Source organism: Schistocerca cancellata, chromosome 4, assembly GCF_023864275.1.
Source record: "Schistocerca cancellata isolate TAMUIC-IGC-003103 chromosome 4, iqSchCanc2.1, whole genome shotgun sequence".
Lineage (NCBI taxonomy): Eukaryota > Metazoa > Arthropoda > Insecta > Orthoptera > Acrididae > Schistocerca > Schistocerca cancellata.
The window spans coordinates 812,690,363-812,706,525 of NC_064629.1; the positions used below are offsets into that span (position 1 = coordinate 812,690,363).

At 41.6% G+C, this 16,163-nt stretch overlaps 1 protein-coding gene across 1 annotated transcript in view; it reads left to right on the forward strand.

Moving 5' to 3' along the window:
- The window catches only part of LOC126184797 (exportin-4-like), a 234,772-nt gene that overhangs the window by 13,591 nt on the left and 205,018 nt on the right, over positions 1-16,163 (forward strand). Inside the window, exons 2-3 of the mRNA XM_049927380.1 lie at positions 164-269; positions 11,765-11,937. Of these exons, the coding sequence (XP_049783337.1) occupies positions 164-269; positions 11,765-11,937 (279 nt within the window). The remainder of the gene's footprint in view (positions 1-163; positions 270-11,764; positions 11,938-16,163) is intronic.

A 16,163-nucleotide genomic window follows, 5' to 3' on the forward strand; every position in this document is an offset into this window, starting at 1 on the left:
CAATGTGAGTAATAATGTAGACATCTGTTGATGAACATTAGCCTAAAAAGGATCTTATCACATAGATCCATCACCAATAAAATAATCAAAGTTATTGTTTTATTCTTTGTAGTGGTTTTCATGTTAATATTTGTGTTGAACTCAGTTTTATTGCTCTTCACAGGCATCGCCAAATGTGGTTTCCAGTGAGCAGAGGCATACTGCAGAGCATGTATTTCTTGATTTTCGGAAGTCATCATCACCATATGCCCTTTGTAGGCACATTCTTGGTAAGAAATTATTAACAAATTTTTCCGTGTAGAGCTTTTTCACAATTTCAAAACGCGTCTTAGAATATGTAAAGATTTTCTTTGTTCCACAATGTTTACAGTTTGGTTGGACATTTAGTCATTCTTTTTAGTTGAATGTCAGCCACAGCATAGAAGGAACTAAATGCATTGAATAAAAGGTAGTGTCAGGTAGAAGAACTCAACTTCACTTACTTAGAGTCTTCAAGCAGTGTTCAGAGAATCTAATGGATTTTGAAACCATGGACTTTGTTTTATGTAATAAATCAGTGATTCCTCTTTCACCGTGTTTTGTTTTTAATGTACTTTGTCTGTATTAAAAGTTGAGTACAGAAGGATGCAGTGGACAGTACAAGGCAGAAGAAGTTGAGACTTGTGAAGATGGTGTAAATAAAGCTAGAAAGAATTAAACAGTTAATAGAGCTACAGAGTGTTCCAAAACTTTTGGGGTGAATGTATACATGTGGTAGAAGAGCCAACATTGATTATTTGAAATAATGGTCTACTGGTTGGAAACGAATATTTCAGATGATACTATGTCTTGAATGGTTAATGCATGAGAGGTATGGATTTGTAGACTGCTGATGTTAAAAAACCAAACAACCGCCTGCCACTTCGAAATTAGTGGTGCGACCTTGAAAATCGTACACAGTTATTTGTGATGTGCTCATAGTGAAGTTTACCACTGTTTTAAGCCCGTGACTGGCTGTCAAAGATGAAGCATTGTGTGCTACAGCAAATTGCAGACATATGTTTAATGTATGATGCAAAAGGTTTTAGTATTCAAAAGCCGTATGAATCCACAGAGAATTTTTGCAACTGTTGTCATCCTAATTGAAAGAAATCTATCATCAAGGAGAGAAACATATGAGAAATTGGATCATTCAGGTCACAGGATGTGGGGTGTGAGAAGATGTGTCAATAAGTACCCATCAAATCTTTTGTGATAACACACTTAGAAGAATACAGTGGAACATTTCAGAAACAAAATGTGCAAGAAATGGTACAAATACTTTTGCACCCAGAATTAAGTTCTGTCAATAAACTGTGTGTAATGCATGCACTGTGACTGGTAATAGTCTCTTTGAACAGCTGTTATGAGTTTATGTTTCTGTAACCTCCTCATATTAATAAAAAACTGGATCTGTCAGTGTAAGATCCTCTATGGTCTGTAAAGTTTGAACCTAAAGTTTGGACACGGTGTATAAATGACGCCCTGAGTATAGAAGCTTGTCTAAAAAGGTGGTAAAATGCTAAACATTGCAACATTTTAACAGAGGTAATTTGATGACCAAAATAGTTCTGAAATTTGTGTTATATTTCCAAATACATGTGTGGAGTAATTGTGGAATTTCTGAGGCCAAGCTCAAAAATGAACCATAAATGTCTGCCAGGGTAGAAAACCATCTGATATTGGAATGGTGGTGGTGGTGAGGGGGGGGGGGGGCAGATGCAAACGTAAATATGTTAGTGGTTCAAACTAATTTTAAATGTTATAAAAAGTGGAACTGTTTGGAGTTTTAGAAAGTATGATAGAAAGGTCAATTAAAAATAGTGTTTAATTTCTCAGGAGAGGATAGGAAAAGTGGAAATTAACCATAAAAAAAAGTATTTGTTTATTTGGGATGGAATGAGCAGGATAACAGTCATAGTAGATTCCATATCCTATTGCACTTTAATTTTTAATTTTATTAGCAACCCCCCCCACTGTGGGTCCAGGACTTAGAATACGCCCGAGGTATACCTGCCTGTCATACGAGGCGACTAAAAGGAGTTGCGCACTTTTGGCTTTTATGTGATGGTCCCCTGTAGGGTTTGACCTCCATTCTTCAAAATTTTCCTGAAGAGCGAGCCAATTGGGGAAGGGCGCCTTACAAGGTGCATTGTGTCCATCGTTCATTGAGATCTTTACCCTACTTTCTCATTGTCGCATTACAGTGCTGCCCATTCTCTATCTTTTGGGCGAGGACACCTTCCTGGGTGCAGTGTAGATTTCTGCATCAACGATGACCATGGACTTCTTTGCACCTGATATCTAGCACGGTAGCCAGTCCGTTGTGGTGGGGCCGCCATGTACCCGGTTGGTTGTAGGCCCCTGACCACACAGGGATTGCTCTGCTGATGCCTTCACTGTTAACTCCCCATGTACATCAAGGTGTAGATGCCCATCCACCTGGGGCATCGGGATTCTTGGCAATCGCCATCCTGCCAGGTGACCTTTGCTGCGGCTGGGTTGTGCCCGTGAGGAGGCCCTCGTCGGATTGGGTGACATCAGGGCGTATGACACGCGATGAAGCGTAGTCCATCATCTCTTGCTGATGGTGAAACACCAGCAGTCTCTATGCGATCACGAGCTCAATTCAACGCACAGAAGTACAACCCCAAATCATTCCCCTCCTTGGCCACACCATGGGCAGAACATTAGGCTAAGAATGGCAGCGGATCTTATTTGCCCTGGTACCTTGTATGTTCAAAAGCTGATGGGGAATCTTTCATGACGATGAAGCCTCAGTTTTTTGTTGAGCAGTTAGAGGACAAGTTTGGGGAGGTGGAGGGCTTGTCCAAAATGAGATCTGGGTCGGTCTTGACCAAAACAGCATCCTCTGCCCAGTCACGGGAGTTACTCGCTTGTGACAAGCTGGGGGATGTTTCTGTAACTATCATGCCCCATAAGAGCTTAAATATGGTCCAGGGTATCATATTTCACAGAGACCTTCTTTTGCAGTCCGACGATGAGCTGCGCGCCATTTTACAGTGTTGAGATGTACATTGTGTCCGGCGTGTCCACAGGGGTCCGAAGGATAATCGGGTTGCCACCGGTGCCTTTATCTTGGCCTTTGAGGGTGATACATTGCCCAGGAAGGTCAAGGTGATGGTCTACTGCTGTGATGTAAAGCCCTATATCCCTCCCCCGATGCAGCGCTTTAAGTGCTGGAAGTTCAGCCCTATGTCTTCCCGCTGTAGTTCCAGCGTCACATGTCGATATTGCGGATGCCCATCACATCCCAATACTCAATGTGCCCTGCCTCCCATCTATATCAACTGCAGAGAGCACCACTCACCATGCTCGCCTGACTGCAGGATTCTCCAGAAAGAAAGGAAAATCATGGAGTACAAGGCTCTGGACAGACTGACCTACACTGAGGCTAAGAGAAAATTTGAACGCCTGCATCCTGTGTGTATTACATCGTCTTATGCCCTGCTACAACAGTTCTGGCACCATCAGCTCTGCCAACCCAGGTGACCTCTCAGAGCCAGAAGACTACACCTGCCCCCTTGATGGTGGGGGGGGGGGGGGGGCATTTTCCTCCCTGTTGCTCCTGCACCACTTACTTCGGGAGCAACACCCTCCCAACCATCGGGGACATCCGTCCCCATTTCTAAGCCGGAGAAGCGTAAGTCTTCTTTGGCTCCTCTCACTAGGAAGGGGTCCCTTGGGTCACTCCCTTCCCAGGTTTCTTCTAGTGGGAAAGATGACAACCACCAGTGGCTGAAGAGCCCAAAAGCAGCTAATCATGGGGCTTCACGCTCGTCCTCAGTCCCGGAAACTGAGCCAACGAGAGAAATCCAAAAAGAAAACCCCTAAGACCATGGAAATTATGGTGGCACCCACACCACCACTACCTACAAGCTCTGTGGCTGAGGATGGGGTGGAGATTTTGGCATCCGGTGAGGATCTAGGTCTCTCCAAACCCTCAGACACAATGGATATAGACTGCTCAGGCAATAAATCGGTGGCAGCAGGTGACTCTGAGACGTAAACTGCCTGATTGAATGTTCCATGCCTTCTCACGATGTCACCCTCTAGTGGAATTACAGCGGTTTTCTCCACCACCTGGCTGAGCTACGGCAACTGTTAAGCTTTACACCTGCTATCTGCATTGGCCTCCAGGAAACCTGGTTCCCAGCAATGCAGACCCCTGCCCTCCGCTGCTATAAGGGATATTACAGGAACTGTAGTGACTATAATCGAGTGTCAGGTGGAGTTTGCATTCATGTGCTAAACTCGGTCTGTAGTGAACATGTGCCCCTTCAAACCCCTCTTGAAGCTGTGGCTGTCAGAGAATAAGGACGACACAGGAAATAACTGTCTGCAATGTATATCTTCCTCCAGATGGTGAAGTACCCCTGAATGTATTAGCTGCACCGATTGATCTACTCCCTAAACCTTTCCTACTTCTGGGAGATTTTAATGCCCATAACCCCTTGTGGGGTGGTACCATGCTTACTGGCCGAGGCAGAAATGTCAAAACTTTACTGTTGCAGTTCGATCTCTGCCTCTTAAATACAGGGGCCACCACACATTTCAGTGTGGCTCATGGTAGTTACTCGGCCATTGATTTATCAATTTGCAGCCCAGGACTTTCCCATCTATCCCCTGTAGAGCACATAATGACCTGTGTGGTATTGACCCCTTCCCCATCTTTCTGTCACTGCCCCAGCGTCAGGCACTCGGACGCCTGCAGAGATGGGCTTTGTAACAAGGCAGACTGGGGAACTTTCACCTCTGCTGTCACCGCTGAATCTCCCCCACACGGTAACATCGATGTGATGGTTGAGCAGGTGACTAGCACAATTGCTTCTGCGGCAGAAAACATGATCCCTCGCTCTTTAGGCTGCCCCAGGCATAAGGCAGTCCCTTGGTGCTTGCCGGAAGTTGCTGAAGCAATTAAGGAGCGTCGGCGAGCTCTACGGTAGTATAAGTGGCACGCTTCCCTGGAGCACCTCATAGCTTTTAAACGGCTCCGTGCCCGTGTTTGCTGCATTATCAAACAACGGATGAAGGAGTGTTGGGAGAGATACGTCTCCACCATTGGGTGCCACACGTCACCTTCCCAAGTCTGGGCAAAGATAAAACGTCTTTTCGGGTATCAGGCTCCAAGAGCTGTCTCTGGTGTTACCATAAATGGCGAGTTATGTAACGACGCAAATGCGATTGCCGAGCACTTTGCTGAGCAATTTTCTCGAGCCTCTGCATAGGAGAATTACCCCCCAGCCTTTCACACACTCAAACGGCAGCTGGAAGGGAACGTCCTCTCATTCACTACACACTGCAGTGAATCCTATAATGCCCCATTTACAGAGTGGAGCTCCTCAGTGCCCTTGCACATTGCCCCAACACAGCTCCTGGACCTGATAGCACCCACAGCTTGATGTGAATAGCTATTGGCCCATCAGCCTCACCAATGTTCTTTGTAAGCTGCTGGAACCTATGGTATGTCGGCGGTTGGGTTGGGTCCTGGAATCAAATGGCTTGCTGCCTCCATGTCAGGGCAGCTTCTGCCAGGGTCACTCTACCACTGATACTCTTGTGTCCATCGAGTCTGCCATCTGAACAGCCTTTCCAGATGGCAACACCTGATTGCCATCTTTTACGACTTACGTAAAGCATACGACACGAACTGGTGACATCATATGCTTGCCACATTGTATCAGTGGGGACTCCGGGGACCACTCCCGATTTTTATCCAAAACTTCCTGTTGCTCCATACTTTCCGTGTCCAAGTTGGTGACTCCCATAGTTCCATCCATATCCAGGATAATGGAGTCCCACAGGGCTCTGTATGAAGTGTCTCTCTATTTTTAGTGCCCATTAACGGTCTAGCAGCAGCTGTCAGGCCCTCCGTCTCACCTTCTCTGTATGCAAACGACTTCTGCATTTCGTACTGCTGCTCCAGTTCTGTTGTTGCTGAGCGGCGCCTCCAGGTTGCCATCCACAAGGCGCAGTCATGGGCTCTAGCCCGTGGCTTCCAGTTTTCAGTCGCAAAGTCGTGTGTCATGCACTTCTGTCGGCGCCGTACCGTTCATCTGGAACCTGCACTTTACCTTAATGACGATCCACTCACTGTAGTGGAGACATATCAATTCCTAGGACTGGTGTTCAATACTTGATTGACTTATCTCCCTCATCTTCATCAGCTTAAGCAGGAGTGCTGTCAGCACCTCAATACCCTCCATTGCCTGAGCAACACCAGTTGGGGTGCAGATCACTCTACGCTGCTGCAGCTCTACAGAGCTCTTGGCTCTTGTCGAATCCCAAATTGACTATGGGAGTGTGGTTGGTGGTTCGGCTGCGCCTTCAGCATTGCATTTCCTTGACCCTGTGCACCACTGTGGTGTCTGATTAGCGACAGGAGCTTTTAGGACGAGTTTGATGACCAGTGTCCTGGTGGAGGCTGCAGATCAGATTTGTGCAACTGCTTGCCAGTTACGCAGCACCCATTCATAGTTTCCCTGAGCATCCGAATTACCGTCTCCTTTTCCCGCCCGCGACAGTCCATCTCCCGCATCGGCGGCCCAGATCGGGTCTTAACAATTGCAGTTTGCGTGCGGTCCCTTCTCTCCGAACTGGAGTCCTTCCCTTTACCACCTCTACTTACCAAGGGACTGACTCCGTTAACCCCACCGCTCTCTGCTGTCACTTCCTGTCGATTCTTGACATGTTCCGGGGCTCTAAAGCGGTTTACCCTGATGGCTCAATGGCTGATGGTTACGTAGGCTTCGCATATGTTCATGGAGGACATATTGAGCAGCACTCCTTGCCATTTGGCTGTAGCGTTTTCACTGCAGAGCTGGCGGCCATATCTCGTGCCCTTTATTCTTGTGGCTTTTCCTTTCTTTCCATTTTGTGTTTTATGTTTCGTCCGTTTTATTCTCACACGTGTGGCATTGTTTTATTAGGAGCAAGGGACTGATGACCTCATAGTTTGGTCACTTCTCCTGCCTTTAAACCAACCAACCTTTTATTAGCAGTAGGGGAAGTGTGTTCAGTTATTGATTGATTTTTCATTTCATTGTTGTTGGTTGATCATTACTTCAATTATTTTATCAAAACTGGACATACTTGCCAACAGTGAGTTATCCACAATTTCTGTTTGTAGAAAACACTTATGTTCTGTCTGTTAATTGCTGTTTTGCTATCTCAAACTGACTGGATTTGGGTGATGTGAAACTGGTTGTTCCATTAAGACTGGTTACTCTGTAAATATAAGAAAGGATCTGAAGATGAACAATGCTGGCCAAAACTGGTCAGTTTGAGATAATAAAAACAGTGATAAGCAGATGAAAAATAAGTCTATTTATGTCAATAATTTCTCTGTATAATGAAAGAAGAAAAAGGTTTGGGGTAATAAAGAATTCTTAAGTTTCCAGCAAAGTAAGTGCATTGGTGATAAATGTACTGTTAAAAAAAGATCCTAGCATACAAGTATTGCCTAGAGCCACAACAAAACTGTACTAGTTTCATTCATGTCACAAAATTATTTCAGTGTTGTGTAAGGACTTGTGTGGCTGCTGTGATTTTCCTTAGATTAGTTTTGAGGAATACGAGAAACTTATTTGAATTCTGCCAAAGCCTTATCCTTGCCCAACTGAGTGGTAGACCGTAAAGAAAGGGATGGGAGAATTCCATTTTCATATCTTGAGATGTTTTGTCATCCTTAAATATCCTGATGGTGTGTTACATATGAGGCACATGTCGTGAAAAAATTGTGAGTTATGAACGGTAAAAACTTTTCTCTCTCTTTGTGGCACTGCTTTGTAATGTATTAATACTGCCTCATAAAGCTCAAAGTTAGGTGGGCAGCAATTTATTTTCTCTTCTTATATTTTAAAGTATCTTTGTTGTTGTAGTGATTACTTATGAGGGAGCACAAAAATTGAAACCCTAGTGAATGAGTAACACACTGTTAAAGTCAGATCATAGCATATTAGTATTGGTGATAGCCATAACATAAGTGTACTAGTTACAGTTTCATTCATGTCACAGAATTGTTTCACCATTCTTGAAGTCTAATTCATGAGAACAGCCAGACAAGACTCTCACTTGCTCCTCTGCCCCTGAGTCAATTTAAGATACACTTCAATCTTCCATTATTTGCTGAATTTTATTATAGAATCAGTGTCATACCATATTTGATTTACTCTGACTGGTTTACCTTCTACGCTTATATTAATGTATGAGGCATTTGATTGATAATGAGACAGACTATCACCCCCTCTCTCCCTCTTTCTTGTGTGCTATTATCCCCTCATATTGTTGGTTAAGTGGATACATATCTTGACTACAAATCTGAAGTCTTATAGTTCAGACACATGATTGGCCATAGACTCTTTTTTGGTACTTAATGTGGCTTTTGCATTATGCTCTAAGGATGTGGAGAATACGAAGTTCAAGTGTGATGTGCAGTTCATAGTGTGTGTTGAGCTCTTAAGTCCCAACCAATTGGTCAGATGAGCGAATTCCAAGATCAGAGGAAGAAAAAGGCACACTATCTCCATCCTGCACTGTGGTGTTAAAGCCAACCATCTGGTTCAATTCAATTTTCTCAATTAAAGAAAAAGTGTTACAATTTTGGGCTGTCCTCAGCTTGCATCTTACATTCTACTTTGTTACTTGTAGTTATGAAATTGATCCATTTTGTATTATATGCCTTTCCAAATGCCAAATGTGTACTGAAAGATCACAGTCTACTGTTACCTATATCAGGCATTTACTCTATGTTAGCATATGTGTAAGGAGTCCAGATGTCACACTTTGTGTTGACCTTCCACAAATCCAGTTTCATGTGCGATAGTTCTCAAAGGAGAACTGCCCCCTTATGAATGAATGGCTGAGAAAAATGGCGCAGTACTGAAGACACTGGAATTCTACTTGAGATGGTTACACTTCTAATCTTTATTGAGCCTTCCAGTCACAAGTTTTCTAAGGTTTTATTAAATTGCTTGAAGCAAATGATAAAAAAAAATTGTGATATAATTCTGTTTAATTCATTTTCCTTTTTGTCGGTATAAGACTGATTGCAAACATTCAATCTATGTCTAATTAATTGCTTTTGGTGGAAGACACTTTGTGGATCATAACTTAAATTTTCACATAGAAAGTTGATTCTGTTGTAACGTAGAACACTTTCAGCTATAACATAAAACTACATTAAATTACTCATCTCTCTTCATATCAGTCTTTTTACTGATATTTACTTTATCAGTTTTTGCGATATGATACAAGTTTACACATTTGGTTTCCTTTTTAGAAATTATCCCCTATGTTACTAATGTTTATTGGAAGCCAGGACCATCTCTTGTGTGCAGTGATATGACAGGTTTTGTGGAGGATACCTTCCCTGAACTAATCTCATGAAGGCTGATACAAGAGCACTGCTCAGCTTACTTTTGGACACTTTCTTTAAAAAGAATTCTCAGGAACTGAGTTATCTCAGTCATTGTATTAGGTGAAAATACTTCAATACATGTAACATGCTTCTTATAAAAACATTTTAATTAATTAAAATGACAGTAAAAATGTTTTGATAACTTTCAAAAGATAAAAGGATGAAAGTAACTTTCGCACAATGTGTCACTGCCAAGTAACATAGCTTGATGATACTTGGACCATACTGAGAATGAACTGCTATAGTATAGTACAGTAGGTAACTGAAACAAAGACACAGTGAGATGAACAGAAATGACACTTTTATTCAAACACAATAATTACACTGAACTCACCCGAATTCCTGATTGTCACTTGGACATTACAAAAGGTGGTACATGGTTCTTAATAGGGTGTAACATCACCATGGATGGTAATGCATGCTCTGCAATTTACTCTCATGCTAGCTGCAAAGTTGGTGTGGAGTTCTTGTTGTATGGCATTCCATTCCTCCACCAGTACTGTTGACAACAGCTGGGTGGTCGTTGGTGCATGCAAATGTGCTACGATATGTCTTTCCAATGCATCCTATATGTGCTTGATGGGATTTAAATTGGGAGAACGGGCAGACCAGTCTATTTGCTGAGTACCCGCTCGGGCTGAGAGCTCCTCCACCTGCGCTGTTCAATGTGGTTGTGCATTGTCATCCATAAAAATGAAGTCAGGGCTGAATGCACCCCTTGAAAGACACACACTGGGAAGGGGCACAGTGTCACAATAATGTAGACTGGTGAGTGTACCATTTCGAAAGATTTGGAGATCAATACAACCATTCAACGTTATGCCTCCCCACGCCATAATGCCTGGACCACGAAAGCAGTCATGTTTGAAAATGTTCCTGGGTACATTATGTGTTTCCACATCTCGTTATATGAGGGTACATCCAGCATTGATGGGTGTATATCCAGCCTGATGTCTACCTGGTTCAGTCAACGTATTATAAATGTGATTTGCAGACGAGATAAATGGGCAACCATGAGAGTCCTCTAATTCTGTTTTGGCCCCCTGAATCTTGCTTGAATTTAGCCTTCAGTGTCATTGAAACTGTATAAATAGCAATTTGATTCCAAAGGCACAGTGTAATTCTGATGTCTTACTTGGTTGACACAATAGGACATGTCAAAGGTCACCATATTGATAGAAGCTGTGTCAGCTGAGGATAGGCAGTTTTCCAGTAGTTTCAGCAGGTGCTAGCAGAATGACGGAAGTAAAAGGTGGTACTTTGGTTTGACATCTTTAGATGTCGTTGTGTGTATTCATTTCTAAGCAATAGTATGACGGCAACACTGATGGTTGCCATCTTGAAGTGCAGATATGTGTGTGTATTTGTGATGGAAGCTAATAATAATAAACAAACATTACATAAAGTATAGGTTGATAATTATTTGAATTCATCGTCATAACTTTTCTTGAAAATGATTGCAACTCAGCTGTCTTTAGTCGTTGGTGATTAATCACTGCTTGAGTAGTCCGTGGAAGACAGTGGCTAGATTTGGGACGAACTATCCACAGTGAGGTTAGTAGACTGTTGGTTAGTTTTCTCTTTCTCTTTTTATGGTTTCTGGATTGCTGTTTTCCTGTGTATAGTCAGGTGTCTCTCCTTTTTTATGGTCAAACTCTAGTCCACAGTGTGTGGTCTAGTGATTAGCATCACTGCCTCTCTTTCTCTGAGTCCTGGGTTCAATTTTCAGCCAAGTCTGAAATTTTCTTACTTTGGGACTGGGTGTATGTATTGTCCTATTTATTTTATCTCATTTTCTTTGACTTGCAAGTCACCAAAGTGACGTCAAATAGAAAGACTTGAACCAGGCAGCCAAACAACACCAGACAGGGTCTCCTGGCCAATGATGTCATACAATCATTGCATTTCGTGGAACACTAATTAACACTTCTTTTTTTTTTCTTATCATTTTCTGAGTTTTGGAATTACATTTTTTATTGTCCTATTGTTCATTTTCGTTTGAGTGAATTTCATTATCTAAAATTCACCAATAATGTGCCAAGAAAATTATTTATTTATTTATTTATTTTTCGTGTTTCTATGCTGCTGTCTATTATTTAAGGAATGGATTGTTAAAGAACATAAATAGCTACTTCTTGACTGACAGTGTAGCATTAGTTTCTTTTTTCTTCTGAATGTGCTGAATTATACTTTTCCTGTACTTCTGTTGATGGCAATTGTCCGTTAATATGCACTTAATTATGTTACATTTTACTGCAGCCTTCAATTTCAAGATAGAACTCATGCTTTCAACCTGACCTTTTGCAGAAACATCAAAAGTGGACCATGTTTTATTTGAAGCAATAAACTTGCTGAAAGAAGCTTTGATTAGAGAGTGGGTATTGTTACCTGAAGCAGAGAAGGAAACATTATTAACTTATTTGATGGAGTATGCACTACATAAAACGATGCCACCTTTTGTTCATCACAAATTATTGCAGGTAAGCCTATGTTAAAGAAATTAGCTTATGCACCACATATGTTTGTTGTAAGTGGATTGCAGTAAAATTATTTGCAGTATTTGTGTTATAATAGTAATGGTGAAATGCGTCAGCTGAGTCATAGTTAAGTTAAAAGGGCACATTACCTAAGGGTAAATGTTGTGATTTGCCAATAGAAAGGTGAATCAGTGACTTACTGGTTTTCAGAGACTTTTTTCATTTAGAATGTAAAACACTAATAGCAAACCCTTGTGTAACTGTTACAGGAAAGAATACTGTTTTCATGTACTTGCTAGAGTGCTGGTCGTCAAATTATTTGCTTAAGGCAGATGAACACCATTGAGACTGCACTACTAGGTTTCGATTTTGTTAATTTCAGTATTGGGAGGGGGAACATTTTCACGTGAGTATGTGATTCGGAACATACTGCAGACTCTAACAACCATTTTAAACACGTGCAGGAACTGTTCAAAATGAAAATTGTTGTGGAAGATTTGCAAATAAGTCAGTGGGCTACAACTGAATTTCAGGATCTGCCTTTTCAATTTGCACTGCAAATATAGTTGCAAATTATATTAAAACCAAATTCCAACTGATTTAAGTCACTAATTCTATCGCCAGATTTTGTCTCATAGTGTGTAGCACGGGAACAACTCCATTTTAACGTTGAATCAGTGTCTCCCTTTTCCAGAATTTTCTTTCACTTACAATTAGTTTAAGGCTGTGTCCTACGTTAGCGACAGAAGCGAGCAACAATGCGCGACATGTTCAGGTGACAAAACACTACTGCAGGTGTACTTATGGAAGTGTCCTGTATGAGTGACATCTGTGTCACTGCCTGTCTCCCGCTGCAACTGGCGACGTTTGAATTCAAACGTGTTTGAATCTTGTCGCTGCAGTACGCATGACACAGAGCAACAGCCACGTGTCTTCTTGGCAAAGCAGTGGAGCAGACGTGATGGCAGCTGTGAATTACTTAACATCTGCTTTTAAGAAAACTATTCGGTGAAAAAAATTTGATTCTTCCGCAACCTATAGTTTGATATTATTAAATGAATAAGGTCAAATTTGATTTTCATTATTCATCATAGTTACTGTGCTGCACGAAATTGAATACATGGCTGCGCGAAATTTTTAAGAATCTGCAGAGATAAAATCACATTGTGTAGACTTTCCATATAGTTCATTTAAGGCCATACATTATTGTGTATGGAATGTAACCAATATATCTAAATTGTATTTAAAGTTGAGAACGGAATAATATCTCTTTTCATTCTTGAGATATTGGTTGTTATATCCTCGGATGGGTGCTTGTGGCGCATCCGAACCTTTCCTAAACTTCGGGAATCAAGTGGTTGTAAAAATCATCGTGTCTCATAAAAGATTCAAGATATCGAAACGACGAATTTTGGAAATGGCAGCACGCAGAAAGGACCATTTTATCATGTGATTAACACTCGATACGTTTTTGTAAACACGTAAGCAGAGTGAAAACAAGACTCCCTATAACTCATACCATGAGGTTTTGTCCAAATTTTCATAGCCAAACAAAGGGAGAGAAACAGGTAAACGGGGTATCAGAGCACCAGCATGAGGTCTAGTTTGGCACGAAAATATTTAACTGCTTGAAAGTAACCTGGGTAATGATCAAAAACTTAATTAATAAGCTGAGGAAAAATTGAAATATTTCACGAAAAGCTGCTGTAAATGAAGCGTCAAAAATGTCATCTGTTCAAGACCTAGCTATTTTGCACATAAAAAGATACATTGGTGTGGTATTGAAATGTCAAAAAGGCTTCCTTTGAATCAAGTACAAGAAGTCAGTCAAATATTTTATGAAATGATTTGTGTTAAGAAATAAGTAGATCAGAGAAATGTTCTACATGCCTTTAAATGATGCTCAGAATCATGAACAGAAAATGAGGTGCACCAAACGTTTCCCTAATATTTTTTATTTCATACTTTTATGCAAATCATTACACAAAACATTTGACTTTCCTTTAAAAAATTTTGTAAGCTTTACTTTTACAGACTACTTAGAGTAATTGAAACGGTTGGCCTTAACACCGACTGCTCATGAATTACATTCGCAGCGTCAAATATCTGTAAAATTTCATGGTTCATTGTAATTTATTAGGAATTAAACGTGTGTGATATACTGGGATCGGCATGAAGATCAAGTTCTTTGGCAAGACCTTAAAAATATACTTAGCGATGCAGTGTAAACAGTATACATAAAACTTAGTATACAGAACATACAGAAATGCACAGCATTCCTTTTCGCTTTATTTTCTTAAGTAAACCTAATTCTGTAGCCTTACTCTCCAGCTGCAGTATTTTACAGGTTAAGGACGCTGTTTTATAGAAACAGCTGGTTGGCTCTTAAGCAGCCATCTTGTAGCGCGACATGGTCGCTCGCACCCAGGACACCCAAGGCTTTTGCCTGATGTTGCTGCTTGTCGTTGGAGTGTCGCATATCCAGAAGTCACTCGCTTCTGTCGCTCACGTAGGACACAGCTGTGGCCAGACAACGCAACATTCTGTAGGTGTCCATGCCTGAATTATTGCATTTGTTCATCCCTTGTCTAGTGTGATATTTGGTTTAACAATGTGTGTTAACGACGTAAAACACACAGAATGAACTGTTGTCCAGCAGTGACTGAGTAATGTTGCTGCTTGTGGTACTAGATAAACAGTGTACTGTGGACTAGTGTGGGAAATAGGACAACTGGGCATATGGAAACTGAAACCACAGGCATTGGACCAGGTTTTTTCAGTGCTGTGCCTACGTGACTTTAGGTTGGTTGGTTGCTTGGGGAAGGAGACCAGACAGCGTGGTCATCGGTCTCATCGGATTAGGGAAGGATGGGGAAGGAAGTCGGCCGTGCCCTTACAGAGGAACCATCCCGGCATTTGCCTGGAATGATTTAGAGAAATCACGGAAAACCTAAATCAGGATGGCCGGACGCGGGATTGAACCGTCGTCCTCCCGAATGCGAGTCCAGTGTCTAACCAACGTGACTTGATATCAGTTTCTAATGCAGGTGATTATGATGATGATGATGATGATGATGATAACAACAACACACTTGGTAGATCCATTAAGATTAGTTCGTCATGTCTTCCTTTAAACTTCCTATATGCTACCACCATGCAGCAGTGCTACTCAGCTGGTGTTGGAGTACTGGTTATACTTGGTGTGTTGTAGTCCCTGATAATACATAGCGTTGAACTGAATATCACACAAGACTAATTTAGTTCCATTGTATTGCATGGGCACTAAAAGACATTTGGTAGAAAGTCAAAATAATAGGGGCCAGCACCTACCTCTATGCCACTCCTTCAGCAGCAAATGTGAGTTTGTGTGCTGATAGATTCCAAGTGGAACTCTTTTCAATAGGTCTGAAGCCATTATAGAAGCATCCATGCCTGCCATAACACTGTAGAGACTGCTGAGCGCAGTGGTTTCTGTATAAAACCTCCCATTTGGTACCCCTGTGTCTGTCTTTCTGTCTGTCCATTCTTGTTTTATCATACCCGACATCTGGGGAAAAAAAGAGAGATGCAGAATGCACTGGTTTTATATTAACTTTTGAGGACCTCTGTATATATTCATTTTTACCATCTAAAATAGTAAAGTCATCATCAACCAAAAGGTTGGTTCAAACACCACAATGCTTTACTAGACATGGTCCTATGGGAATTGTAATGCCAGAACTTCCTTTGATCTCTTAACTGACTTATTCAGCCAGTTATGGGTGGTACTGTGGCTTACCATGGACTCCTAACTCCAGTGAAACTTGACAGTTTTTATGTTGGCAAACAATGGCAGAGGCAAAAGAAGTTAAAACTGACACATAAAAATTCCGAGACTGACCGGTGATTGAACCTGAGACTTTCAGGTATAGTCTGGCGCATTACCACTGAGCCACAATTTTTACTGTACTTGGCGTTAAGTCAATTTCATTGAACTGTGAATGTGTACCTTAATTTAAGTTATAATGCTATCAAGGCTACTGACCTTCACATTGGATTGAAAACTGTAACAACTGTTGACCCTAGGATATTGAAAGTGAGACCTTCTAAATGCTGTTGAATGTGACACCCTGCTTACACTGAATGCTTTTCAGTGCCTCAGAAGAACTTGGGATGCAAACAGGTTCTGTTTGCTCCATTTCTATGAGGCTTTCATGTGGTGTGGATGTGGCTTTTAGTGCCTCTTTTTG